This window comes from Lontra canadensis, unplaced genomic scaffold (assembly GCF_010015895.1).
Source record: "Lontra canadensis isolate GAN:19392208 unplaced genomic scaffold, GSC_riverotter_1.0 scaffold33, whole genome shotgun sequence".
Lineage (NCBI taxonomy): Eukaryota > Metazoa > Chordata > Mammalia > Carnivora > Mustelidae > Lontra > Lontra canadensis.
In genome coordinates, this window is record NW_022631027.1 from 10,879,960 (window position 1) to 10,907,715 (window position 27,756).

At 34.5% G+C, this 27,756-nt stretch overlaps 1 protein-coding gene across 2 annotated transcripts in view; it reads right to left on the reverse strand.

Annotated features, from left to right (window-relative positions):
- DPYD (dihydropyrimidine dehydrogenase) overlaps positions 1 to 27,756 on the reverse strand; it is an 829,985-nt gene that overhangs the window by 568,372 nt on the left and 233,857 nt on the right. For both annotated transcript variants that reach the window (XM_032867196.1, XM_032867195.1), the window contains exons 6-8: positions 23,784 to 23,980; positions 16,739 to 16,820; positions 2,992 to 3,079 (exon numbers count right to left, since the gene is read on the reverse strand). In XM_032867196.1, coding sequence (XP_032723087.1) covers positions 2,992 to 3,079; positions 16,739 to 16,820; positions 23,784 to 23,980 — 367 coding nt within the window. The remainder of the gene's footprint in view (positions 1 to 2,991; positions 3,080 to 16,738; positions 16,821 to 23,783; positions 23,981 to 27,756) is intronic.

Consider the following 27,756-nt stretch of genomic DNA (forward strand, 5'->3'; position numbering starts at 1 on the left):
AAACCTGAAAGTGAGCAACTTTCACCAGCAATATCATACATATTGTTAAAAATCAGGGAACATGAGAATATATTTTTGTTAATGCAATTAATTTATCAAGCTGTCCTTAATAAGTCATATTTAACACAAAAAAAGGCTTTTTTTCTTTCAGACAAACTAACATAGAATGGACAATATTTATGAATATAGATGATCTATAAATAGTATTTCCAACTACAGAAAGAAAAAATTCTCCATTTTCATTAAGTGACCTATGCAAACAATATGTAAGCATTAAGTTCTAAGAATGAATTCTTTGCTATTCAGTGCTTTACTAAGCACCCTGAGTAAGGAATCCAAGTGTCAAATACCAATGATGATGCACACATTTGGCACAGAGACATTTATTTCTTTTCATTCTCTATTTTTATCACACATTCCCTTCCCTATAGTAATAGAAGTTTAATGGGAGCATATGTCCACCCAGCTAGAGACTATATTTCCCAGCATCCTCTGCCACTAGGCATGTTTATGTGACCAGGCTGTGGACTATGAGAAAAAAACAAAACTGATATGTAAAACTTCTGGATCATAAACTTAAAAGGAAAAGAGCTCCCTTCCTTACTTCCCATTTTTGTTAGCAGGAATGTGGGCAGAGTGGCTTATCTATTGACCAAAGATGGAAGTCAAGCATTGAGGATGGTTCACACTGTTAGATGAGAGAGACTAAACATATATCTTGTTTGAACCACGTTTTCCTTCCTAAAAGTGACCAAATCCACATTCTAAATAATGTAGAAGTCCTATTCCAAAACTGACTTCTCCAAACTGAGTGGAAAAAGGTAGATGAAGTGAGTGAAGTTTAATTACAATATAGAAGCATGGTTAATGAACAAAAGCATGTAAGGATGTGAGGCTGTCCAAGTAATAGGCAGTTATATGGTAATAGAAAGGTCATAAATTCCCAACTCGGCAATCAAGAGTGTCAAATAAACAATTCCTGGAGGTAATGCTACTTGTCTTCTATAGACAGGAGCTTTTTTTTTTTTTCTTTGACAAGATGAAACTTTCTTGTATATATTTCATATAAAATACTGAAATAGAACATAACTGCATTCTACACATCACTACACCAAAATGTCAAAAGATTCACTTCCCAGCGTGAAAATGCACAGCAACATAAATATGAAAGGACTCCACATTTTAAATGCAGTAGTCACACCTCAGTGCAGAGTGAAATGGAGTATTGTGAACGGATGTGGCATTATCAAATAACATATGTAAGGAGATTTAATGGAATGAAATTAAAAAAAAATTAAAACATTATTGATTCTAACAGATGGAAGATATTTCTATGGCTAAAACCACTCAGACCGATAAACCACTTAATTGTTTCAAATTTTTATTATATCTGATTATGCAATTAATTTGGAGATATTTCAATGTATTTACTTGGCACTTATCTCTGCAGTACAGAGATTCTTTGTAGACAACATTTGTAGAGATCACAAAACTGCATTAACATATACTATTCCATCAATGGAAAACCTATCTTTTCTGTACAACTGCTGTAGAAAACCACAATGGTGAATTATAAATAGTTATTTTGAAAACATCACCAAAATTTCATACCTTTTGCCTCACTAAATTTTCCATTCACTATTCACAAAGTGTCTTTGAACCTGTACTTATTGAAAGTAACAGCAACTTACTGATCCAAAATTGCTGGTATTAGTAGAATATACTCCAGGGGTGCCTGACTTATTTCTTTATGTTACTTCTTGTATCTTAATTCACCATACAAACGTAAGTTGAAAGTAAAACCAAAGTTGGCGTAGTGCCTTTAAAAATGAAACCTATGAAAATATCAGACCTTTTCTCCCTCTTCTTGATCTACACAGTGATTACTGTATTTAAGTGAAGATAATATAGAGAAATAGTGATGACTCAAATTCCTGAAGGGAAGGAGGTTCGTTACAGACATTGAGAAGCTAGAAGGTACAGTAAAAATTTATTTTCCTCTCCATAACTTTTCATCTATATAAACGGAGGGACAGAGATAGTCTTAGACTTGGTAGCAATTACCCAGTAAGAGAATACATGGCATCTTATTAAGAAAAATTTAGTGGACTAAGAAGCATTCCTGATAATTTCACTCTAGATATGATCTCAGTAAGGACAGCCCCAAAACAAATATTATCCAGTGTGAGATCACTCAAAGAAGTGGAACAATTTCCATTGCATGTAGCTTTATTATTTAGCTATTCACATTTCAGGAGTGTGAACTGTAGCAAAGACAAGCTGGAAGACAAGAGGACGGACTTACTCAGTTTATATGCCATAATGGTCCCCGGTATGGGGACACAAAAGAATGGATACAAAGTCCATGAGACAAAGACTAAGTTAAATCAACTCTTTGCTCTCTCTGGTCTTTCGGTGACACAATAAGTGAATGGAGAAAGAGGGAGACCACTCAAGCTCTGTGTAACATGCAGACAAAACAGGCAGCCATGATACATGTGAAGTGCCTTAGCAGCTCTACATTGTTCATGTGACTTTCTGAAGTATAATTGAGCATCTTTAAAATTCAGCTAAATATGAAAAGTCTTTAGGAAATTTTGGAAAAAGATGAATAGAACAAACAAAACCCAAGCCAATTCTGTCCTTTATTATCTATTTGGCCAATTGGTTTTATCATAAAGAGAAATCCACTGCATCTAGACATCATTAAGCCCAAATTCTGAGCTTCCATGGCATGACTGAAAAACATCTTGTGTTTTAGAGATGTTCGCTGGCAATGATGGCATAAGGAGAGAAGGGGAATGTCTACCCATAGTGAAGGTGAGACAACACAGTTATAAACAGAAAACTTTCTTTAGCCGCTCATTCCTGTCTATGCCCCAAACAGATGTAACTTTTATTGTGGAAATGTCTGCAGGCAGTTATTCTGGACACCGTCAAGAAATTTTTTAAAAATTGCAAAGAAAAAATATTTAAAAGCAAGCTACTCACCTATTCCAACGAAAGCAGCTTTATACCCTTCTTCTTTCAAAGTGCTTAGAGTTATTTCATTTGCTGAAAGGCTTTTGCCACAAATTATCTATAAGAAAAAAATTTTCAATAATGATGTTTTGGCATTTGATTAATTAAAACTCTAACATCAAAAAGAACAGAAACTTGATATATAAAAAATTCCATATACATGTGGACATACTTTTGTCTTCTAGTATATAGGCTTACATATACAAAACAGTATATAAGTAGAACACTAACATGTCTTGCTTAAGGACTAAATGCAGTTTTGCCTTTTAATGAAGTAGCAGGAGAAAAGCTAGTGTATTTAAAATCAAGTTAGAAAGCTTTCATAGCTTGATTAGTATGTTCAAGGCACTATGTGGGACACTTTAAACAATAAAATGATAAATGAGTCACAGTTTCTGCCTCAATGTATAATGAAGATCTGTGCGGAAGATGTACATAAATAAATATAATATAAAACAAAGTGTGATCAACACATGTCTGCAGGAATTCAAGAGGACAGAGAGATTCATTATGGCTGAGTTCATAGGATGAGAATAAATAGAGGTAGCAGGATTTTAATAGGGCTTTTTAAAATAATAGAATTTTGACAGAGGACATTTTCTAGGGAAGATGAATAGAGTTAGGAGGCAGAGGGTAGACACCACTATTAAAAGTCATGATTCTTTGTTCAGTTCCCAGACAAGAGCCAATTTTCAGATCTGGAACCTACTAACTGCAGAGGGTGGCCAAGTCCCCAGGAAGAAGGACCCTGCAACATCCTGTCACATTAATACTGTAATGATTCCCTTAGTCCCTTTCCAAAGGGAACTATGACCATTTACCCAGGTGACTGTAAGCTGGAGAAAGGCCAAATAATCACATGTTTCAAGGACATGGGACACGGATTCTTCACTGACATTGATACCTGGAGATGCAAGAGTGGGGAACTACAAGGAAAAGGTAAAAAGTGGACCTTAGTAAAATTCTGGCTCCCTGTGGGACCACTGAGATCACAGCCCTAGAGCGTGATCATTCCCCCAGTATTCAACTGCATAAGCAAAATTGCTATACTTGTCAGTTGAAGTAATCCCCACATTGGGTCACTTGCTGGTCTGTGCAGTAAGAGCTATAACAGCTACAATAATTGGGAAGACCAGAGAACTTTTGAAATCCCAGTCGAGGGAGTAAATCAAACACACCACCATATCCTGGGGGTGGGTAGGATGAGGAGAGATGGTGGTGGCCCATGTTATATTTCTCTGTAATTCACCAGGCTGGCTCCTACTGAGACCAGATGATTCCTGAAGAATAACTGTAAACTACTGCAGGCACAACCAAAGAGCACCCCTGATTGCAGTTTCTGTGACAGATGTGGTATTATTGCTAAAGCAGATTAATAAGGCCACAGGTACACTGCATGGGGTATCCTTTTCCATCCTGCTTCTGAGAAAAAGGAATCAGAAAGAGTTCACATTCACAGGGGAAAGATAAGAATATTCATTTATAGTTTTGCCTCAGGAATATGTTGACTCTCTGCTGTAATAATATATGTAATCTGAAACTATCTGGCCATCCCACAGAACATCACAGTGATCCATTACACTGAGAACACCGGGCGTATCGGACAGCACGAGCAAGAGGTGGCTAGTATGTTGGAGACTTTGTTAAGACACATGCACTATCATATGGTTTCACTTATTTGTGGAGCATAACAAATAGCATGGAGGACATGGGGAGTTAGGAGAAGGGAGTTGGGGGAAATTGGAAGGGGAGGTGAACAATGAGAGACTATGGACTCTGAAAAACAATCTGAAGGGTTTTAAGAGGTGGGGGGGTGGGAGGTTGGGGGAACCAGGTGGTGGGTATTAGAGAGGGCATGGATTGCATGGAGCACTGGGTGTGGTAGAAAAACAATGAATACTGTTATGCTGAAAATAAATTTAAAAAAAAAGATAAAAAAAAAAAAAAGACACATGCACTGAGAGGGCAGACAATGAATCCTAAGAAGATCAAGGGCTAGTCACTGGATTAAAGTTGAGATGTCTACTTGTCAGGTGTGTGACAGTATAGCCTTCCTAAAGTAAAATATTTTGTTGCAATTTTGTTCTCATTTACCACTATAGAGAAGGAAGCATAACACCTGGTAGGGTTCTCTGGGTTTTGAAGATAGCATGTTCTTAAAAACAAAAGCCTCTAAACTGAATCACAGAGCAAGAACAAATTTTACCCATGAAACAATAATTTAAAATAACCGGTACAGAGTACTTAACTAAGTGCAAGGCTCTCTTCTAAATACCTCATATATGGACTCATTTAATCCTTACAATTAGCCTTGTGAAGTAGTATTGGTATCCTCATTTTACAGATGATGATACTAAGGAACAAGAGGGCTTAGGCAACATTTATCAAGATTGCATCTATAGTCTACTACAGAGCCAGCATGAGTAACAACTGTGATCTTATGTTTCTGAGGTAAAAGGAGAATGAAAGAAGTGGCACAATCTTCAAAGGCATAGAAAAACAGATTACATGTGACGACCTACTGGAATTGTAGTGTTTCTGGAATATAAAGGGCAAAGCAAAGAATAGAAAGAGAAAGTAGGAGAAGAAGATCTCTGGGATTGTGTCATACAGGGCCATCTTGTTCTCCTAAAATACTAATCTACTTTTATATTGGGAGATAGAATAAATGTCTGGAAGTTTATAAGCAGAGGACAAAGTGAGATTAATAACTAACATTCAGAACTCTGGAACATATCAAATATTACAGAACAAATTAAAACATCAAGTAAGCACATACTATTAAAGGTGCTCTATATTATCTAATAGTGTGTATTTGTATTAGAACTAGTAGAATTAAACACTACTAAATGTACCTAACACCAAAGGTTCTGAATTACAATTTATTCTAAAATTTTAAAGAAGATTTTTCTTTTATTAAACTATTTCTCATTGTAGAGATAGAAAGTTTTACTGTTTATTTTATTAAATAAATAACCTTAATACCAATATATAATAAAGGCAAGAAATAAAAGAAAACTCTAGGTCCAATCATTCTAAATAAAGTTTTAGCAAAAAGAGTAAAACCACCATCTCCAAAGTTGAGCTGTGGAATGCCCTGCTGATGGCTTAATTCACGGAAGTGATCCTCAGAATCCCTGACTTTAGGTTTAGTTTATCTACTGGTTCAGCAGAAAGATTCAGAAAAGACCCCTATCCTCCCTGAGGTGGTGTGTGGGTGCAGTTTAGTTTAGTATTGGCACCACGTGATTTATCAAACATAAACAAAGACATCCCAATCCTTCCACTCTAGTAGAGTGAACATGTCTGAGTTCATAATGTACAGGAAAGAAATACAGATATTTCATATTTCTGCAGCCCACTTCCACCTTAGTAGGCAATACTATGCAACTGGGAAGAACAAAAAAAAGTTGAATTATACTTCAGTGTACTGAAAACTGGAAAGACAAGTCACTTGACTCTTGGTGTTAATATCTGGGACTGGGACCAGGAAGACTTCACCATACTATGGACGGACACTGTGAGAAAGATGGATAATAGCCATTGGGCAGCGGCTCCATGATGGAAATGAGACAGCAATAATAATAATATTCAGTGAAATGACAGGCACCAGCACTCTTCTCTGCCTGTGCTAGGGAATCTAGTCAAATTTCCCTTTTCTAAAAGCCTCAGACTCCCAAACATTTGTCATCTAATCAGCAACTAAATCTCAGTCAGAAAAAACAAGGAATAAGACTCTTTGACAAAAAAAGTTAAAATTTTGCTTACCTTTTGCCTTGGGAAACTGAGCTGAAATGTGTAACATGTAACTAAAGCTATTATTACAAGACAACTACAACTACCAAAAACATTCCTATGGCTGATAGACTATGAAATCGTAATATTATTTGTTAAATAGATATGATATTAGAAAAATGCCACATGCTGAGCATTTTGTTTCTGTTTTTGTTCCTTTTAGTCCTATGTACTTCTATATATGTAATAGATCATCTTGATTTTTCTTAAACATGGATTACAACATATTATGTACCTTCCTCTGGTGGCTTTAGTAATACAGGACTGAGTACTCAAGCTTTGTAGCTAAATTCAGAATAAATTCACTCTACTTCAAGCTCAGGATAAGAATTATTACTATTCAAATATAAGGGCTAAATATAGTAAGCCCTGAGCCAAATTTCCATCTAAGATCCCCTTTGGGACTTCATGGAACTTCCTTTACATATCCATAATATGCCTTCATATATATATAATAATAATATTTGTAATAGAGACAAAGGTTTACAACTTTGTTTTGGAATATAATTCTTTCTTCAAAGAAAATATATGATACCCGTTATTAAAAATACAGATAAATGCTCCCATAAAACGGCATGAGTTTACAGAGTGGATGAAACGCCAAGATCCATCTATATGTCTACAAGAGACACATTTGGAACCTAACGATACATCCAGACTGGAAGTGAAGGGATGGAGAACGATCTTTCATGCCAACAGACCTCAAAAGAAAGCTAGGGTAGCAATTCTCATACCAGAAAAATTAGATTTTAAGCTAAAGACTGTAGTCAGAGATACAGAAGGATACTATATCATTCTTAAAGGGTATATTCACCTTGTTAGAAGATCTAACAATTGTAAATATTTTTGCCCCCAATATGGGAGCAGCCAACTACACAAGCCAACTGTTAACCAAAATAAAGGGTCATATTGCTATCAATACATTAATTGTAGGGGATCTTAACATGCCACACTCAGTAATAGACAGATTGTCCAAGCAGAAAATCAATAAAGAAACAAGAGCTTTGAATGACACACTGGACCAGGTGAACCTCATAGATATATACAGAACATTCCACCCTAAAACAACAGAATACTCATTCTTCTCCAGTGCACATGGAACCTTCTCCAGAACAGACCACATACTGGGTCACAAGTTAGGGCTCAATCTCAAAACTGAGATTATTCCCTGCATATTCTCAGACCACAGTGCTTTGAAACTGGAGCTCAACCATAAGAAAAAGTTTGGAAGGAATTCAAACACTTGGAAGCTAAAGACATTCCTGCTGAAGAGTGTTTGGATGAACCAGGAAATCAAAGAAGAACTTAAACTATTTATGGAAACCAATGACAATCACAATGAAGACACATCTGTTCAAAACTTAGGACTTTGGCAGTCCTAGGGGGAACTACATAGCCATTCAAGCCTCACTCAAAAAACCTGAAAAATCCCGAATAAACCAACTCTCTTTATACCTTAAAGAACTGGAAAATCAACAACAAATTAAGCCAACCCCATGCAAAAGAAGGGAAATAATCAAGATTAGAGCAGAAATCAATGAGTTAGAAAGTAGGGATACAGTAAAACATATCAACGAAACTAGAAGATGGATCTTTGAAAGAATCAATAAGATTGATGAACCAGTGGCAAAACTAATCCAAAAGAAAAGAAAGAGGACCCAAATTAATAAAATTATGAATGAAAGGGGAGAGATCATGATAATACCAAGGAAATAGAAATAATCATAGAAATTATTATCAACAGTTATATGCCAATAAGTTAACCAACCTAGAAAAAGTGGATGCATTCTTGGAAACCTATAAACTTCCAAGACTGAAACAGGAAGAAACTGACAACCTGAATAGACCAATATCTAGTAATGAGATTGAAGCAGTGATCAAAACCTCCCAAAAAAGAAGAGCCCAGGACCTGACAGATTCCCTGGGAAATTCTACCAAACATTCAAAGAAGAAATAATACCCATTCTCCTGAAGCTGTTTCAAAAAATTGAAGCAGAAGGAAAACTTCCAGACTCTTTCTATGACAAGCACTACCCTGATCCACAAATCAGACAAAGACCCCATCAAAAAGGAGAATTTCAGACCAATATCCCTGATGAATATGGATGCCAAGATGATTCTCAGTAAGATCCTAGCTAATAGGATCCAACAGTACATTAAAAAGATTATCCACAATGACCATTTATCCATGGGATGCAAGGGTGGTTCAACATTCACAAATCAATCAATGTGATAGAACAAATCAATAAGAGAAGAAAGAAGAACCACATGGTCCTCTCAATTGATGCAGAAAAAGCATTTGACAAGATACAGCATTCATTCCTGATTAAAACTCTTCAAAGTATAGGGATAGAGGGAATATTCCTCAACTTCATAAAATCTGTCTATAAAAAACCCACAGCGAGTATCATTCTCAAAGGGGAAAAACTGACAGCCTTTCCATTCAGATCAGGAAAACGACAAGGATGCCCACTCTCACCACTGTTGTCCAGCATCATACTAGAAGTCCTGGCAAGAGCAATCAGGCAACAAAAAGAATAAAAGGTATTCAAATTGGCAAAGAAGAAGTCAAACTCTATCTCTTTGCAGATGACATGATACTTTATATGGAAAACCCAAAAGACTCCACCCCCAAACTACTAGAACTCATAAAGCAATTCACTAATGTGACAGGATACAAAATCAATGCACAGAAATCAGTTGTTTTCTTATACAGTAACAAAGAAAATATAGAAAAGGAAATTAGAGAATCGATTCCATTTACTGTAGCACCAAGAACCATAAGATACCTTGGAATAAACCTAACCAAAGAGGAAAGGATCTATACTTGAGGAACAACAGAACACTCATGAAAGAAAATGAAGAAGACACAAAAAGATAGAAAAGCATTCCATGCTCATGAATTGGAAGAATAAACATTGTTAAAATGTTTATAATGCCCAGAGCAATCCATACTTTCAATGCTATCCTAATCAAAATTACACTGGCATTTTTCAAAGTGCTGGACCAAAGAATCCTAAAATTTGTATGGAACCAGAAGAGACCCTGCATTGCTAAGGAAATGTTGAAAAAGAAAAACAAAACTGGGGGCATCACATTGCCTGATTTCAAGTTTTATTACAAAGCTGTTATCACCAAGACAGCATGGTACTGGCACAAAAACAGACACATAGAACAGTGGAACAGAGTAGAGAGCCCAGATACGGACCTGCAACTTTATGGTCAAATAATCTTCAACAAAGCAGGAAAAAATATACCGTGGAAAACAAACAGTCTCTTCAGTATTTGGTGCTGGGAAAATTGGACACCAATGTGTAGAAGAATGAAACTTGATCACTCTTTTACACCATACACAAAGATAAACTCTCGAAATGGATAACCTCAGTGTGAGGCAGGAATCCATCAAAATCCTAGAGAAGAACATAGGCAGTAACCTCTTCGACATCGGCCACAGCAACTTCTTTCAAGACATGTCTCCAAAGGCAAAGGAAACAAAAGCAAAAATGAACTTTTGGGACTTCATCAAGATCAAAACCTTCTCCACAGCAAAGGAAAGAGTAAACAAAACAAAAAGGCAACCCATGGACTGGAGAAGATATTTGCAAATGACACTACAAAGGGCTAATATCAAAGATCTATAAAGAACTCCTCAAAGTCAACACTCAAAACACAGATAAACATGTCGAAAAATGGGCAGAAGACATGAACAGACACTTCTCCAAAGAAGACATACAAATGGCTAACAGACACATGAAAAAATGTTCATCATCATTAGCCATCAGGGAGATTCAAATCAAAACCACATTGAGATACCAACTTACATCAGTTAGAGTGGCCAAAATTAACAGGATAGTAAACAACATGTGCTGGAGAGGATGTGGAGAAAGGGGAACCCTCTTGCACTGTTGTTAGGAATGCAAATTGGTACAGCCACTTTGGAAAACAGCGTGGAGATTCCTTAAGAAATTAAAAATAGGGCTTCCCTATGACCCTGCAATTGCACTACTGGGTATTTACCCCAAAGATACAGATGTAGTGAAAAGAAGGGCCATATATACCCCAATATTCATAGCAGCAATGTCCACAATTGCCAAACTGTGGAAGGAGTCAAGATGCCCTTCAACAGAAGAATTGATAAAGAAGATATGGTCTATATATACAATGGAGTATTATGCCTCCATCAGAAAGGATGAATGCCCAACTTTTGTATCAACATGGACGGGCCTGGAGGAGATTATGCTGAGTGAAATAAGCAGAGAAAGTAAGTTATCATATGGTTTCACTTACTTGCTTTAGGAATAACAGAGGGCATTAGGAGAAGGAAAGGAAAAGTAATTGTGGGAAATCAAAGAGGGGAGACGAATCAGGAGCAATTGTGGACTCTGAGAAACAAACTGAGGGTTTTGGAGGGGATGCGGGTCAGGGGTTGGGTGAGCTTGGTGGTGGGTATTAAGGAGGGCATGTATTGCATGGAACACTGGGCATGGTTCATAAACAATAATCTTGGAACACTAAAAAAATAAAATAAAATTTAAAAAGTAATAAAATAAAATAAAAATACAGATAACAATATATATGATCTGCACATTGTGATAGACTATTTGGCTAAAGAGATAAACTATTTCCAGAATCCCTAAGATAGGAGATCAAATTGAAGAATTTTAAAAATAATATTTGCCTTCTTTAGACACAAAAATTATTTTGTAGGTATTGATACATTTCTCTCCTTCCAGTAGAGTTATGATATGATTTTATATTATTTTCTAATAACATTCTATAATAATAGAAATGCTTCAAATAACTATAATAAGAAAGAAGATGCTGTAGAGAGGTTATCACAAACAAGATCTCAGTTAGGTATTTTTACTCAAATTATGAAGCAGAAGACATGCCTAGTAATTACAAATTAACTTTAATTAAGTTCTATCAAAATATTTTGAGAAATGTCAAATATAAAAATATTTAGAAAAAATAAAAAATGTTTATGCAGATTTACATTTTTTAGCTTTTAATAATGAAGTCATTAGAAATACTGTAAATATTGAAATAAAAGTAGTTATATCCACATATTTTCTGAATTGCAAAACAAATAAAAAAAGAGTATCTAATCTAAAAGCTAGTGACACTGACATGAATATCGTAAGAGGCTTTGTAAAACTCTACTAGGGCTAAAAATAATTTGTAGTGGTGTATATTAACATTTTTATATAAAATAGAGAGGTTTTATAAAAATATAGCTAAGATGCTATTTCTTCTAAAGAATAAACAATTTTATTATACTAGATCCTTTGAAGTAAAATAAGCTTATACTTGAGAAATTAAAAATTGTATATTCTGCTGCTAAAGTAAAATAAAAAACAAAAATTTGAATTCTATCACAAGAATATATGAACAGATAAAAATATTACCCTAAGCAATTCTGTGCAAAAGGAAAAAACAAAACTACAATTATTCAAGAAAAAATAACAATAATAATATTAATGAAAATATAGAGATACTGAGAAGGGTTTATTTAAAAAGAAATTAATACATAAAAATTATTTCATTATTCAACCCAGAAAAAAGAAAAGTAAGTATACAACCTAAGACATTAAAACAGAAAAATAAATGTAAGGATAGCAGGAAGATAGAATTAATAAAGTCAGCAATTAGAGAATAAGAAAACATAAAACTGAGAAGTGGTTCTTTTTTTTTTTTTAAGATTTTATTTATTTATTTGACAGAGAGAGAGAGATCACAAGAAGTCAGAGCACCAGGTAAAGAGAAGGGAGGGGGAAGCAGGCTCCCCGCTGAGCAGAAAGCCAGGCACAAGACTTGACTCCAGGACCCTGAGATCATGACCTGAACAAAGGCAGAGGCTTAACCCACTGAGACACCCAGGCGTCCAAGAGGTGGTTCTTTTAAAGAATATATTAACTACAGAAACTACTACCTACTCTTATGAAGAAAAAACTTAAGAAAATACAATTAGAAGTTTAGAAATCAGAGACACAGATGAGATACAGAGGAGATTATCAGAAACACAGATGAGATATTTTTATTTCATAGAGGATAATGTATTTAAATCTGTGCTGATTATTCCAAAAGTCTCAATGAAACAATTTTTTTCTAGGAAAATACATATTGGCCAAATTGATATGAGAATGAAATACATGAAAAGACTAATAACCATAAAAATAAAAATTCAGGGGCACCTGGCTGGACCAGTTGGTGGATCATGTGGCTCTTGATCTAAGGGTTGTGAGTTTGAGCCCCACGCTTGGTATAGAAATTAGTTAAATTAGTAAAATTTAAAACATTTTTTTTAAAAGGTAAAAGTTCCATCTCTCATAAAAAGGCTTTGAGGTCAGAGTGACAAAATTTTCAAAGTTAGTAAAATAGTTAAGTCTCATCTCAAAACAATATTCTTACCAATAAAAAAATAATGAAATGCTGAGAAATTTATTTTTTATAAGGCTCCCATAATTTTATTACCAAAACTCACAAAGATAACAAACATAAATAAATGAAGCAAATGGGCTTTCAGTATATTTGAAACTATGCAAGGACATCAATGGTATTTGACTATCCTCTGCCTATTTCCCATTTTCATACCAGTTACATAAATAAATATAGGAAATAGAAAATATTTAAAAAGACTAACAGAGCAAATGTATATGTACAGATATAATAAAACAATGCAAAAGTGGATATATTCCAGAATGCAAAGGTTTATATAATTCAATACATTAACTGAACATTTAATGTTTAAGGTATTTAAAATGGCCTTTAAATAATTTCACACCCATTCCCCAATAAAATTTTAATATTCTAGTTCTAGAAAAATAAAAGTCTGTTCAATATGATTAAAAATGTTATCTCAAAGACAAAAAAAGATGCCTTCTATTAACACTCTTTTCTAACATACTAGAGATTCCAGCCAAAGAAATAGTAGAAGAAAAAATATATGACATATAAAGAATGTATAAGAAAAAATATACAATATATAATGTACAAATAGAGAGCAAATAAAAGTCTCATTATTTTCTTGTGACAATATCTGACTGGAAAAATGTAAAAATTTAAAATTAAGAAGAATCAATCTATCAAGGTATTAGATATGAATAAATTGAAACTATTCAAAAGGAAATTTAAGAACATAGTTGGGGATAAAGATGATTTAAACTTGGCTTTGGGTATGATGAGTTTATGTTATTTGGACAATAGATGTACTCATTAAACTACTAAGAACATAGAACTAGAGTTTGGGGCTCCTGGGTGGTTCAGTTGGTTAAGGATCCAACTCCTATTTTTTTTTTTTTAAGATTTTATTTATTTATTTGACAGAGATCACAAGTAGGCAGAGAGGCAGGCAAAGATCGAGGGGGAAGCAGATTCCCTGCTAAGCAGAAAGCCCAATGCGGGGCTCGATCCCAGGACCCTGAGATCATAACCTGAACCAAAGGCAGAGGCTTTAACCCACTGAGCCACCCAGGCAACCCCTGACTTGGTTTTGACTCAGGCCATGATCTCAGGGTTGAGGCACTGAGCCTCACTCACATCAGGCTCTAAGCTCAGTTGGGATTCTGCTTGGGATTTTCTTCCTGTCCCCTGCCCCAACTGCCCATTCATGCTCTCTCACTCTCTTTTTCTCCTCTAAGATAAATAAATCTTAAAAAAAAAAAAAAAAAAAAGAACACAGAACTGGAGTTTGAATGGATGGTTTTAGAATAGTAATCATACCACTTTGCAAAAGTAAATTCTCAGTTATTATCTGTTGAATAAATGCAGCAAACCTGTTAGAAAGAAAAACTGAACACCAAGATAATGCTAGAACTTGAAAGCCAGAAACACATGCATACACACATCTATACAGACAGACAGACACATACACATATATACACACATACATGAGGATGTGTCATATGCTGCGCAGGAATCAAACAGTATGGACCTAGAGCAAAATTCACTTCATTGCCAGGAAATTACTGTTGACTTAAAAATATAAAATGTTAGTTGAGAAGCAGAAACAGAAGGAATGTTAAGAAGAATCTGGTGAGGAGAAAAAGGAGGTAATAAGTTTAGACTTTTAAAAAAAAATACATATCTTCTTATGGCTGAAGTTTAGAAGTCATAAAAGCTGCAAGTATCCTATCCTGCAAGTCCTCAAAGCGGAAAAGAAATCTCATTGCTGTCTCTCCTCGTAATTATACATATAATTCAATTTCTACAAAGCAAGTTTTAACATCTCTCTTTCTCATCTGAAAACAACCTGAAAGGTGGACAAGATAATATTAACCTCTTCTTTAATTTAGGTTCTAATTTTTCTTGATAATATGATAAATTCACAAGGTTTAAAAACCAAATGTTCAAAATGGTTGTAAGTTCTTCCCACACCTTCCCAAAAAGCAAATTTATGCTATCAGATTCTTCTCTTTCTAGAGATATTCTCTGCATATATGAGCAGATAAGTTTCTATTTTACACAAATGGTAGTACACACTGTTACCTTTGAACAGATATGGACCAAATCTAGGGATACTAATTGACTTTGTCATAGTTATCTGACTATAAAATTAGAAAGTTGCATGACTAAAGCTAAAATGTGTATTTTTCTGGCACTTAGTACATTCACTACTACTATGTCCTTGATGGGTTTCCTAATGAGAGTAATGGGTATGTCCTAATTTATGCAATATATCTGGTACTGCAAAAATTGAATGTGATTTTGCAATTACTTATAAGATAAATTTAGAAGTGCTTTAAATTAATTTCCGATTCATCTTCAATTGGTACTAACACCCAGTATATTAGTTTACACTTAATATATTAGTTTGAGTCCCAATAATACTTTCCTTATTTAATGAGATTTAGGTAGGCACTTGTATTCAGAATGAAAGACATTTAAAGAACTTTCCAGAACATATTTTAAAAAAGCAAATAATCATCCTTAAATGATCTATTTTGAACACTATTTTTGAATGCCAAGCTTTCATAAATTTGTGCACAGTTGTTCTGTGTACTTACTTGTTATAAGGTTTTTTGTTTAGTGATTATGTGTAAATGCTTTATCCCAACCACTGCCAAACAAAATGTAATTAAAAGTGCAAAAGCACAAAATTTGCTTTGAGGGTTTCCCCTTTTGATTATTTTAGTTTTTATTTCTAAATGCAAGAGCCACCAAGTTTGTTAATCACTTTTCAAAATATCTTTTGCATGCACTTACAGAATGTATTATGTAAACCACAGTACTTTATTAATGTACTGTGTATATCTATGATATATAATTAACATTTTTTAAACAAAAATAGCAATATGTTCAAGTGAAGAGCCAGAGTTTAGTACTCCTAATTAATAGAAAGGAATAGGATTATCTACAGACAAATTCTGAAAGTATAAATGTTAACTTCTGGTCACCTTTAAAAGAATAACATTTATTTCATAAAACAATGAAAAACACAAAGCTGTTGCTTTCTACCACACTGATTTGCTGCTTATGTTAAGAAAGGACTATCACATTAACACTACTGACATGATGCATATAATAAATAAAATAAACCTCTCTAAGAAATTATGGTCCAAATTGTGAAATACAAATATTTCAGAGTGCACACAACTTGCATGAAAAAATGTGATTAAAGAAACCAAATCCTTCTATTAGCTGCAGTGAACCCCTAAAGCAATTTAGGAATTTGTTTCTTACAGACAATTAATCACATGCAGGCGTGCCAGATGAGAACTATTGATTGCCCTTTTCCAGGCTAGTGGCATTCAGACAGTAGACAGACAAATGCCCTAAGCAAGGAGAAGCATCTTTCTGATTCTGCCTGGTGTAGCTTTTAATTGTTCTCTCCTAAAATGTGTGACATTTTGCTGTTAATCTTTAGTGTAGAGCTTACTCCTTTCTCTTTGAGCAATATACATGTGTTATATTTTTCATTTACCTTTACACCAAGGTCCTTCATAAGCTCAATCTCAAAATTCACTGCATCATATGATAGCCGGAACTGAGGGATTTCGGAAATACTGGGGGAAAAAAGAAAAGTAAAAGAAGCATTTGTGAAAAAAAATCACTAATCTTTAAAAAATGCAACATGTCTATACTGATCAGTATTAAAGGAATAAACCCCTTTTCTAAGAGTATGTTCACATCACATAAGTGTGAGTACATCCAAATTTTATACACATGACACAATATTATATGAAAAACAGTAGAAATAGTAGCAAATGATATGTAAATAAATATAAACAATGGAAAACAAATTGGTCAAAACAATTGGTCAAAAGCAATTCCAACACTTTAAAATTTATTAAAGTATTTAGTTGAATTCTCTGCCAATAATCCTATGAATTCCTAAAAAACAAAAGCTTAAAAACACAAAATTTAGGGGCACCTGCATGGCTCAGTGGGTTAAGCCTCTGCCTTCGGCTCGGGTCATGATCTCAGGGTCCTGGAATCGAGCCCCGCATCGGGCTCCCTGCTCAGCGGGGAACCTGCTTCCCCCTATCTCTCTGCCTGCCTCTCTGCCTATTTGTGATCTCTCTGTCAAATAAATAAAATATTTTTAAAAACCACAAAAATTAGCTGAAACTTATTTTTAGTGTTTAATATACATATATGCATATACCTATATACATATATATTTCACAAATACACCACAAGCTTGTTCAAATTCAAATCTAAACTTTGTGTTACCATGCTGTTTCGGATATAATGGGATTGGTTCCATGTGATCCATAGAACACTTTTTATAGTAAACCAATCTTCTTCTATTAAAGCAGTAGGTGTCCCAAAGGATACAGTCATTAAAAAGTAATCCTATTTAATAGCAGTGCTTGTTGTTTGCACTTAAAAAAATGAGTCCTAAAATACAATCATTTCAATAGTATAATAGTTTATAGAGTATCAAAGTTAAGGGCAAATAACTCTTCATGTTTTGTAGCAATAAGAAGACTATATATGTTCATGAACATATAGTAATTCATTTATTCAGTTATCTACTTATTCAATAAGCATTTACAAAGAGCCAGACACAGGCATTAGCTACAGGGACTTGATGGTGAATTTTACCAAATTCCCACTTTCGATATACTCTCCTGGGGTAAAGTTACATACTGGGGAAAGTTACATAAACAGATAATTACAACAGAATGTAGTACATGCAATGAAAGAGATATATCCAGGGATTATGGAGATAAATTTGTAAAATAAATAAATAATTGTCGAAGATGAACCTGACGGATCATTCAGTGCTAAGTCTTCTAAACTGCATGCAGATTTTTCATTCTTTGGTGACTTAAGAACTTAACTGTTCAATTACTTTTATACATAAAACAATTAGCAAGATAGCATGCTCAGTGCTACAGAAAATGCAACATATTAAACAGTATAAAAATCAATGCCCTATACTAAAGGAGCTTTCCATCTAATTAGGACATACGATTATAATTAAGAGTAAATTTGGGCCTAGGTCAAAGATAAAAATCTCTTAAGCTGACTTGTGGGCCCTAGCCATACTACATCAAAGTCATCATAATGCTCTGGGCACCACAGAGGGGCCTTCGTAGGGTATTACAGGGGAATATGGGCAGTTGTAATTGTGACACATTTTATTCACCAATGGATGAGGTCAGTAGAGAGAAGGGAGATTATACACATACACAGAACTATTTGACAAATGTAAAATATCAATGTGAACAACAGTGTTTCAAAGGAGGGGAGGCTTATTATGGGATGAGATAATCTGGTAGGTGAAATGTGATAAATGATCAACTTTCAGTTAAGTGGAAAAGAGGGAAGGCATCCGAGGACAAAGAAAATGACAAGGAGGCGGAACAGAAAGGGGAGGAGGACAAGAGTGTGCATACTGTGTTCAGGGAAAGGCAAATGAAGCAGAGGAGTATCAGGAGGCTCTAGCAGTAACACCACAGCCCTGCAGTCAGATTCTCTGATTACTAGATGAATTCCTCTTTGTCTCAGAGCTTTAAATGTCATCTACATGTAATAAATTTCACATTTTTATCCTCAGACCTAAATTCTAGACCTTCAGGTTCACTTGGATGTCTAATAGTTCTCTCAAATTTATCATGCCCCAAACTAAACTTTGGGTCCTCCATCCTAATACTGGTCCTCAGACAATCCCATTTTATGGGTTGCTCAAGCCCCAAATCCCATCATCTCTATTTCCTCACCAGCATAATTCCAAAACCAGGTGCATGCCATAAGTGGGTGTACTGATTTAGACAATTTAAAACAGTTATAAGACTGATTAAAATAAACCCGTTTTGTATTTTCACCATGAGCTGCTCTCAACAATGCCACTGATAGTCTAAAGTCAGTCTACCAAAAATCTTTGGTAGATCTAAATTCTAAATAATCACTGTGGTTGCTGTAGAGTTCTAGTAACATGTGTATAAGCTTTAAATTGTTCCATTTTTATTATCCATCCTTCAATAAACATTGAGATCTACAGGGAAGTTAATGTGGGAAATTCCAACTAAATAGTGGCCACTGGCACAGGCTGGTTCAGTTATAAGCATTCCTTATTCCAACTGCCCATAAGTGGCCTGTGTCTCCACCCCTCACTATTACATGTTCTAATGTTTAAACAGTTGATTTGGAATTGATAAAATGATAGACATGACACAATATGAATTACTTCAACTCTTTAATCTTGGCCAACTATGAGGAGTTTTTGTTTCAAATTAAAATTAAAATAATGAAACCACATGAACTGTATCTTTAATATTGAAATTATTTCAACTGTCAATGTCTTTCTTATAGGAATGAATCAAAATAATTTTATTACTGATTATTACATGATCATTTCTGAAAATAACTTTACTGCATAGACTAGGCAATAAACATGTTTTTTAAAAAAATCTATTCCAGGCATCAAATGTGCTAGATACACATCAATAAACTGAAAGAAAAGGAAAAAAAAAAAAACCAACACTAATGCATTTATTTAAAAGAAAAAAGGAAAACTAATGCATTTATCCTCACCTGACATATTCTATGTTTAAAAGAAAAAGAAAAAAACCTAATGCAATTATCACCTGACATATTCTATATTTGGTTTACTGTTTGTTATTGTCTGCCTCCTATCACTAGAGTGTAAGCCCTATGAGAACAAGAACAAGCCCTATGTCTACTTTTGAGCTCTATTGCCTGAGATAATTACCACCACATACAAGATCAATAAATATGGAAGGGGGGATGGAAGGAAGGAAGGACAGGAGGGAGGGAAAAGGTATGTAATATCAGGTCATGGCTTTCTGTGCCAAACTAGATGCACTGTCTCCTAGATTACGAGGAGCTACTGAGAGATTTCAAATTGAAGACTGATATAATCAGATTTGAAAAATTACAAGAAAAATGAATTTGAGAAAGACAAATCAGGAAGCAAAGAGAACCATTTGGAGGCTACACTGTAGTGGTGAGATGTTAGGGGCATAGAGGTGAAAGGGGTAAAAGGGCATTTTTAAAAGTATTCACAAAACATAAATTGCCAGGATACTGAAGAGTAGTGCAAATAATTCCCGTATGTCTTGATGATGCCATCCACTGAGAGAGTAAACTTGGGAAGAGGAGCAATATTGGTATGATGAAGTTATGAAGAGATGTCCAGGATGTGAATAGTATGACCAGGACAGAGAGAGAGGTTAGGACAAATACAGATTTTTAAATAATTTGCATGTAAGTGGTAACTGAAACAAGGAGAGGAAATGAGATCACTGGCAAGACTACATGGTAAGAAAGGGGATATAAAAGAATGGAAGACAGAATTTCATTGGAAAGATTACTTCCCAAGTTTGTTGTGCTTATGAAAACAAACTTACATTCCTCTATCTGTGCTCTTCTAACAATCTAAAGTGTTGAAGAAACTATTCTTGTGGCAACCATAAATCCTTTAGTACTGTCAGTGGAGTGTCAGAAAACCTAAAACAACCACCACCCCAAATGAAACAAAACAAAAACTTTATTCCATGTTCATGTTTCTTTCAAGTGAGTGGGATTAACCTGTAACAACTCCCATTCTTTTCAACTCACAATTCTTATACTTTAATAGAGCTTTGCTTCTGTGTCTTATGGTACACGTACCACACTTTAAATTTGTGTTACATCACATATTTTCTCAAAATATTTCCTATTGGTATAACTATTTCACCTAAATCCCATTTTTCTTTATTGTGAACTAATGTGATATGCAACAGACATAGTGAAAATGTTTGAAATAACTAAAGCAAAGGAAACCGTTGCTCTGACATTACAAAAATGTCATAGTTCATGTATATTAATTTTTATAAGGAAAATACAAAATCAAAAGTATATATTTATACACGCACACTTACAGTCTGTTAATACCGTCTTTATTTCTCTTTGTTACCATAATATCAAGGGCTTTAACCTTTTTAAACTCATGTCCTGAAAAAAAAAGCCACAGTGGGAGGAAAGCAAAACTACTGATTAATTTAATATTGTTGCCAGGTCAAAAAAATCAATCGTGTTCAACGCAATAGGGATTAAGTCCTTGCTATCTTTCACCAACTTTAGTGATTTTTTTTTTTTAAAAAGTGGTTGTGATACTAATTCACCAGGGATAAAAGAATCTGTTTGGATGCAAAGGAGAAGGAAAGATAAAACTTGACATCACCTCTTTAAGCAATTGATTTCAAATACAAAGCTAATTTAATCTTTTTTAGCCACTTTGAAGATACAAGAGAATGAGAGGCATCTGTAAGTGAGAAAATAAATTAACAGGAAAAGGTTGTAGTTGCAATGCTGGCTAAATTCCAGTGTCAGTTTTTATAATCCTGTAACAGTGGCACATAATGCGTCTTCCAAGGGACAGTCCAAATGAGACTGATTCAACATTTAATACTGTCCCTAGACACTGGGAACATTCAAAGGCAAAGGAAAGAAAATAAATCAAAAAAGAATTTTAAAAAATGTTTGGTCATTAATCCAGGAGAATCTGTCCCACTAGAAAATGTTCAACAAATACATAAAAATACACAAGTTTAGTGTTAGTTTATATGATTTAGAAATGCCTATTCTGCATTTGAGTTATAAAGAGATGGAGATGCTAGCAACCATAATAATATACCAAAATTGTCCACACAGAATAATTCACAAACAGGGCCTGTTCCATTTTAGGCTTCCTGTGGAAATGCAATTAAGGGGAAAAAAGATTTTTCCTAGACTACTAGGGTATACAACAATTAAGTTCATATTTTTTAAAATAGCTCACATATTCATTGATGTGTATAATTGAAAAAAATGTACAATGTTTATACATATGTTGCTAATAGATTATGTTTTTCCTAATTAATAAAGCTATGGTAAAACACCATTAAAAAGATAGTCTAAATCATCCTAGCAAAATAATATATTAGGTATTTACATTCCAGGAATAAATAAAAAAATTTTATAAGACATGCATAATCCCTTAAAAGTCATAGTGGTGAAACGTCAGAAAAAATAATTATTTCTTGACAATCAGGTTATTTTTTTCTTCAGTTTATGCTTCAGAACCTGTTTAACAGGTTTCCCTATTATATGATACCTTGGCTTGATAATTCAGTCAAATAGTTTTATATTAATGCAAAGCTTATCTTGGGTTTAGCATATAATCATCTAACCAATATTGAAATTTTATCATTATTGACACAAATTTGTAAGTTTTATAAAATATAAAAAACATAAGCACAAGCTTTGGTCATAATTTGATTAAATGTATTCCTTATGATGTTTAAATATGATACACTTACTTTGAGAATAGTTCAGTAGCCATTACATTTAAATGCTAAGTACAACAGATATGCCAAATGGCAGTATTTTAGAATTCGTAATTTTCTGATGCAAGATGGCATATTTATGAAAAATAAAAATAAATTAAGTAATATTATTAACTTCCCACCAAAATTCTTTCTCATTTTTACATCAAATGTTTTAAGCAATATCCATTACCTACTTATTATAAATTTTATTTCATTCTAATCACAAAAGTAATATATGTTCACTATGGAGATCTATTTACTTTACATAAAGCAAACTTCTCCATCCAATTCCTTTTTTTAAATATGTATTTATTTATCTTAGAGAGAAAGTGCAGGGGAGAGAGGGAGAGAGAGAGAAAGAATCTCAAGTCCCTGCTGAGTACATGTAGAGCGCAAGGATCCTGAGATCATAACCTGAGCCAAATCAAGTCAGACAATTAACCAACTGAGCCACCCAGCCACCTCCTCTCCATCCAATTGCTAAATGTGGTTTGAATATCTGAAAGTCATTGATACAAAATAAATATTTTTCATTTCAATGAATGAATCTTCATGGGACTAAAGACTATGACTGATTACTGATTTACAACAATGATGCTGATTAAATATAGAATATTCATAAGGAAAACTGTATAAATGTACATTAAAATGGAACAATTTTAGTAGACTGATAAAATTTTTTTTAAAGATTTTATTTGTTTATTTGACAGACAGAGATCACAAGTAGGCAGAGAGAGAGAGAGAGGAGGAAGCAGGTTCCCTGCTGAGCAGGGAGCCCTATGCAAGGCTCGATCCCAGGACCCTGGGATCATGACCTGAGCGGAAGGAAGAGGCTTTAATCCCCTGAGCCACCCAGGCGCCCTATCTCTAATTTCTATAACTTTCAGATGTATCTCCATTAAAGGACAGATTCACAGAGATGAAATGCATTTTTATATGACTGATTCCTCCATCCATAAAATATTTTGCTGAGATTTATTTTAAATTCACAGAACTAGATAGGGAAATTTTTAAAATAAACGTTGCTTAACACCAACTGTAAATTTAATGTGAATAATGAAATAAAAATTGAGCATTTGGAAAAAGAACACTTAAAATACCATCTGTGAGCTTGAAGCTCCTATATGATCATAAACGAACAATATTCATAATTATTTTATGCCATCATTTTTGATACTATAAACAAGAAAAAAATGTAGGCATTACCTTAAACCACCAACATATTCTTGCTTTTCAAAGATAGTGATGTCAGAGTAGCCTAATCGAGCCAAAAAGGAAGCACAACTTATACTTGCAGGCCCAGCACCAAAAAGAGCAATCTTTGCAGAATAGGCTTCAGGCATTTTTTCCGGAGGAGGGAGAGAAGGATTCCGAATTTGTGTGATATTCATTGCTTTGAACACCTGTGAAGAAATCAATTGCCATGGTTAAAAACTGTAAACTAACTTTTATATCCTCAAACACATTTTAATGTTTCAAATGAATTAATATTTTAAATAGAAATAGGGAGTACATTTTCAGTATTAATATGTTATAATTAGAAGCTCTATTGGGTCAAGTAGATGACATCCTATACTTGACACTTTCTCAATCTTTGGAATTCCTTTCCAGGGTCGCACCTCCTCCGGGAGCATTTTTGGCTCATTTTACTTGCACCTCTCTGCAGGCCAATTTAAGTGCTCCTTCTCTGAGATTCTACAATGTATGTTATATGCCCCCAACATAACCACTTACCAATGTTTATGTGTCATTTTTCCATGTTTGTCAGCAGAACATTTGTTCGTTGACTCAGAGAATATATCATTTATAAACACACACACACACACACACACATACACACACACACACAACTTATAATGCTTTAGGTAGTTTTACATCATGTTACCATTGTACTATCAGCAGTTAGCACTAACCTGGCGCATAGAAAACATTCAGTAAATAATTTGTTGACATATGTTTTTGATTATGATAGATTAGCTTTTTTTTTTTTTAAGATTTTATTTATTTATTTGACAGAGAGATCACAAGCAGGCAGAGAAGCAGGCAGAGAGAGGAGGAAGCAGGCTCCCTGCTGAGCAGAGAGCCCGATGCGGGGCTCGATCCCAGGACTCTGAGATCATGACCTGAGCGGAAGGCAGCGGCTTAACCCACTGAGCCACCCAGGCGCCCCAATAGATTAGCTTTTAAAGGACAAGTTTTAAGAATATTTTGGAAGCACTGGGTAGCTATCTGAAGTAATGGGACTCTTGTACAGGACAAGAGCTCAGAAGAGACAGAAAGAGATTTTGGCAATCTCCTAGAGCTATAGAGACACAAGGTTTGAGGAATGTAAGAGACCAGAAACCAGAAACAGAAGAAAGTGCAGAAAAGTGAGCTTAATTCTTAAACTGCATGAGTAAAAGGTTAGGAATCTAAACAGAAAATCTCTGTAAAGAAGAGGGGAACTTCCTGTACTCTGATGGTCCAGAGGAAACAAAAACAAGTATAATAATAGCTAAAGAAGGGAGAACCCTGGCAAACACTCAGCTGAAACTCTTGGATAGCTGCTCTCTACAAGTGGGACAAACCAGAGGTAGAAAAGTGGCCTGAATCATCTCAGTCCTGTGAATGAAAGTGATTAGTGATTAGTCCACATTGCATTTATTTACCAAATGATAGGATGGACCTTCTGTGAAGGATAATAAGTCAACTATAGTCTTTACAAATTTTCATAGACAAGGCCTAATTTTGGGTTACAAAAAAAAAAAAAAAAAAGCCTTGGCTTACCAACAACTAAGAACTAAAAACTGCCTAGAAATAAAAAGAAAAAAAGAGAAAGAGAGATGCATATAAAATCCAGTAACTGTAGTTACCAAAAACAGATTTTAAAATAACAAGGATTAATATGTTCAAAAACTACATAATAAGAATGTGAACTTTAGGGACGCCAGCGTGGCTCAGTTGGTTGAGCAGCTGCCTCTGGCTCAGGACATGATCCCAGGGTCCTGGGATCGAGCCCCACATCAGGCTCCCTGCTCAGTGGAGAGCCTGCTTCTCCCTCTCCCTCTGCTGCTCTGCCTACTTGTGTTCTCTTTCCATCATTCAAATAAATTAATAAAACCTTTAAAAAAAAAGAGAAAGAGAGAGACAGAATGTGAACTTTATCAGGAAACTGGAATTTGTAAAAAATAAATAAATAAATAAATAAATAAAAGAAATTAAAGAAGAAAAAAAAGGGAAAATTAAAAGGGGATTTAAAAAAAAACACCTAAACACATGTATTTAACAACAGATGGGACAGGGGAACAGAAAAGGGCAGGCAAACTAAAGATGGGTCAGTAATAACTATCTAGACCAAAGAATGAAAAGCAAACCAGATGGAAAATATAGAAAGAAAATAACAAAAAATAATAGCAAACAAACATGAGAAAAAAAGACAACATATACAGAGCTAATATATACGTAATTGGGATCATTAAAGCAGAGGAGAGAAAATGAGACAATAACTAGCTATACTTAAAGAGAAACAAAGAACTTCTCCAAATTAATAAAAGACATAAAAGCAAGAAGTTCTAAAACCTTTAAAAAGGTAGATATAAAGAAACTCATGCAGATCTCCGTAAAATTGTTATGAAACAAAGAAAAGGAAAGAATTGAAAACAATTCCCCTCCCCTCCCCAAAAAGACACAATACTGTCAACAAGCAACAAAAAAGGGCTGAAAGCTTTCCCCTCAAAAGAACTGATGGAAGACAGAAGACAATGAAATGGTATTTTTTCGAGCAGTGAAAGAAAATATCTTCTCCCTGGAATTCTATCTAGAAGGAAAATATCTGGGTGCCTAGGTGGCTCAGTGGGTTAAGCCTCTGCCTTCTGTTCAGATCATGATCTCTAAGTCCTGGGATCCAGCCCCACATTGGGCTCTCTGCTCAGCAGGGAGCCTGCTCCCTGCCCCCTCCCCCACCTCTCTGCCTGCTTGTGATCTCTGTCAAATAAAATCTTAAAAAAAAAAAAAGGAGAACACCCTTCAAACGTAAAGGCAAATAAAGACATTTGCAAGGAATATCTGTTGGTAACAATAAAAGACACACTGAAGAGTCTTAGAGGAAGATCTTCAGGAAGAAAGCATATCACAGATAGAAACACAGAAATACAGGAAGACATAAAGGGCACTGAGAATGATAAATATGTGGGTAAATATAAAGGAAAGTATATAGACTATATATAAACTATAGAAGTAATAACGTCAGATGGAGTTTATTATAAATGAAAACTGAAATACATGATAAAAAGTATCAGAGGTTAAATTGAGTCAAAGTGCACTGGATCATAGCACTGCCTATGAAGTGGTAAAAATACTAATATTGATTAGGCTGTAATCAATTTAGGATGCATGTTTTATGTCTGCAGTAACTACTAAAGGAAGAGTGAATAGCTAAATTCTTGAGGGGAAAGCAGAATTTTAAAAATTATTAATACAAAAGAAATAAAAGACAGAAAATGCAGTAATTGGGTGGAGGAGTAGAGTAGAAGAGTAGAAAACAAGTAGTAAGATAATGAATATAAATACACACATGTAAATAGTTACATTACATGTAAGTGGATTAAAACTGCAATTAAAAGATTAAGATTATAAAAGTTATAAATCTTGAGCATAAGGACACAAAAAGATATAAAGGCTGAAAAAAGTTATTCTATGCAAATACTAACCGAAAGAAAGCTGGTATAGGTGTACCACCAGTATCTGACAAATTAGACTTTCGGGCAAAAATGCATTACTCAAGTTAAGTTATAATAAAAATGTCAATCTGTCAGCAAGATTTTCCAATTTTAAAGTTACAGGTACCTAATAACAATTTCAAAATCTATAAAGAGAAACTGAACTAAAAATTTTCTATTTTCTTCTCATCAAAACTTGACTGTCGGGGCGCCTGGGTGGCTCAGTGGGTTAAAGCCTCTGCCTTCGGCCCAGGTCATGATCCCAGGGTCCTGGGATCAAGCCCCGCATCCGGGCTGTCTGCTCCGCAGGGAGCCTGAAGCTTCCTCTTCTCTCTCTATCTGCCTGCCTCTCTGCCTACTTGTGATCTCTGTCAAATAAATAAATAAAATCTAAAAAAAAAAAAAAAAAAAAACTTGACTGTCAGTAGAAGTGGCCTATGAATAAATATACATATTAAAGGTTAATTATGTAAAATTTAATA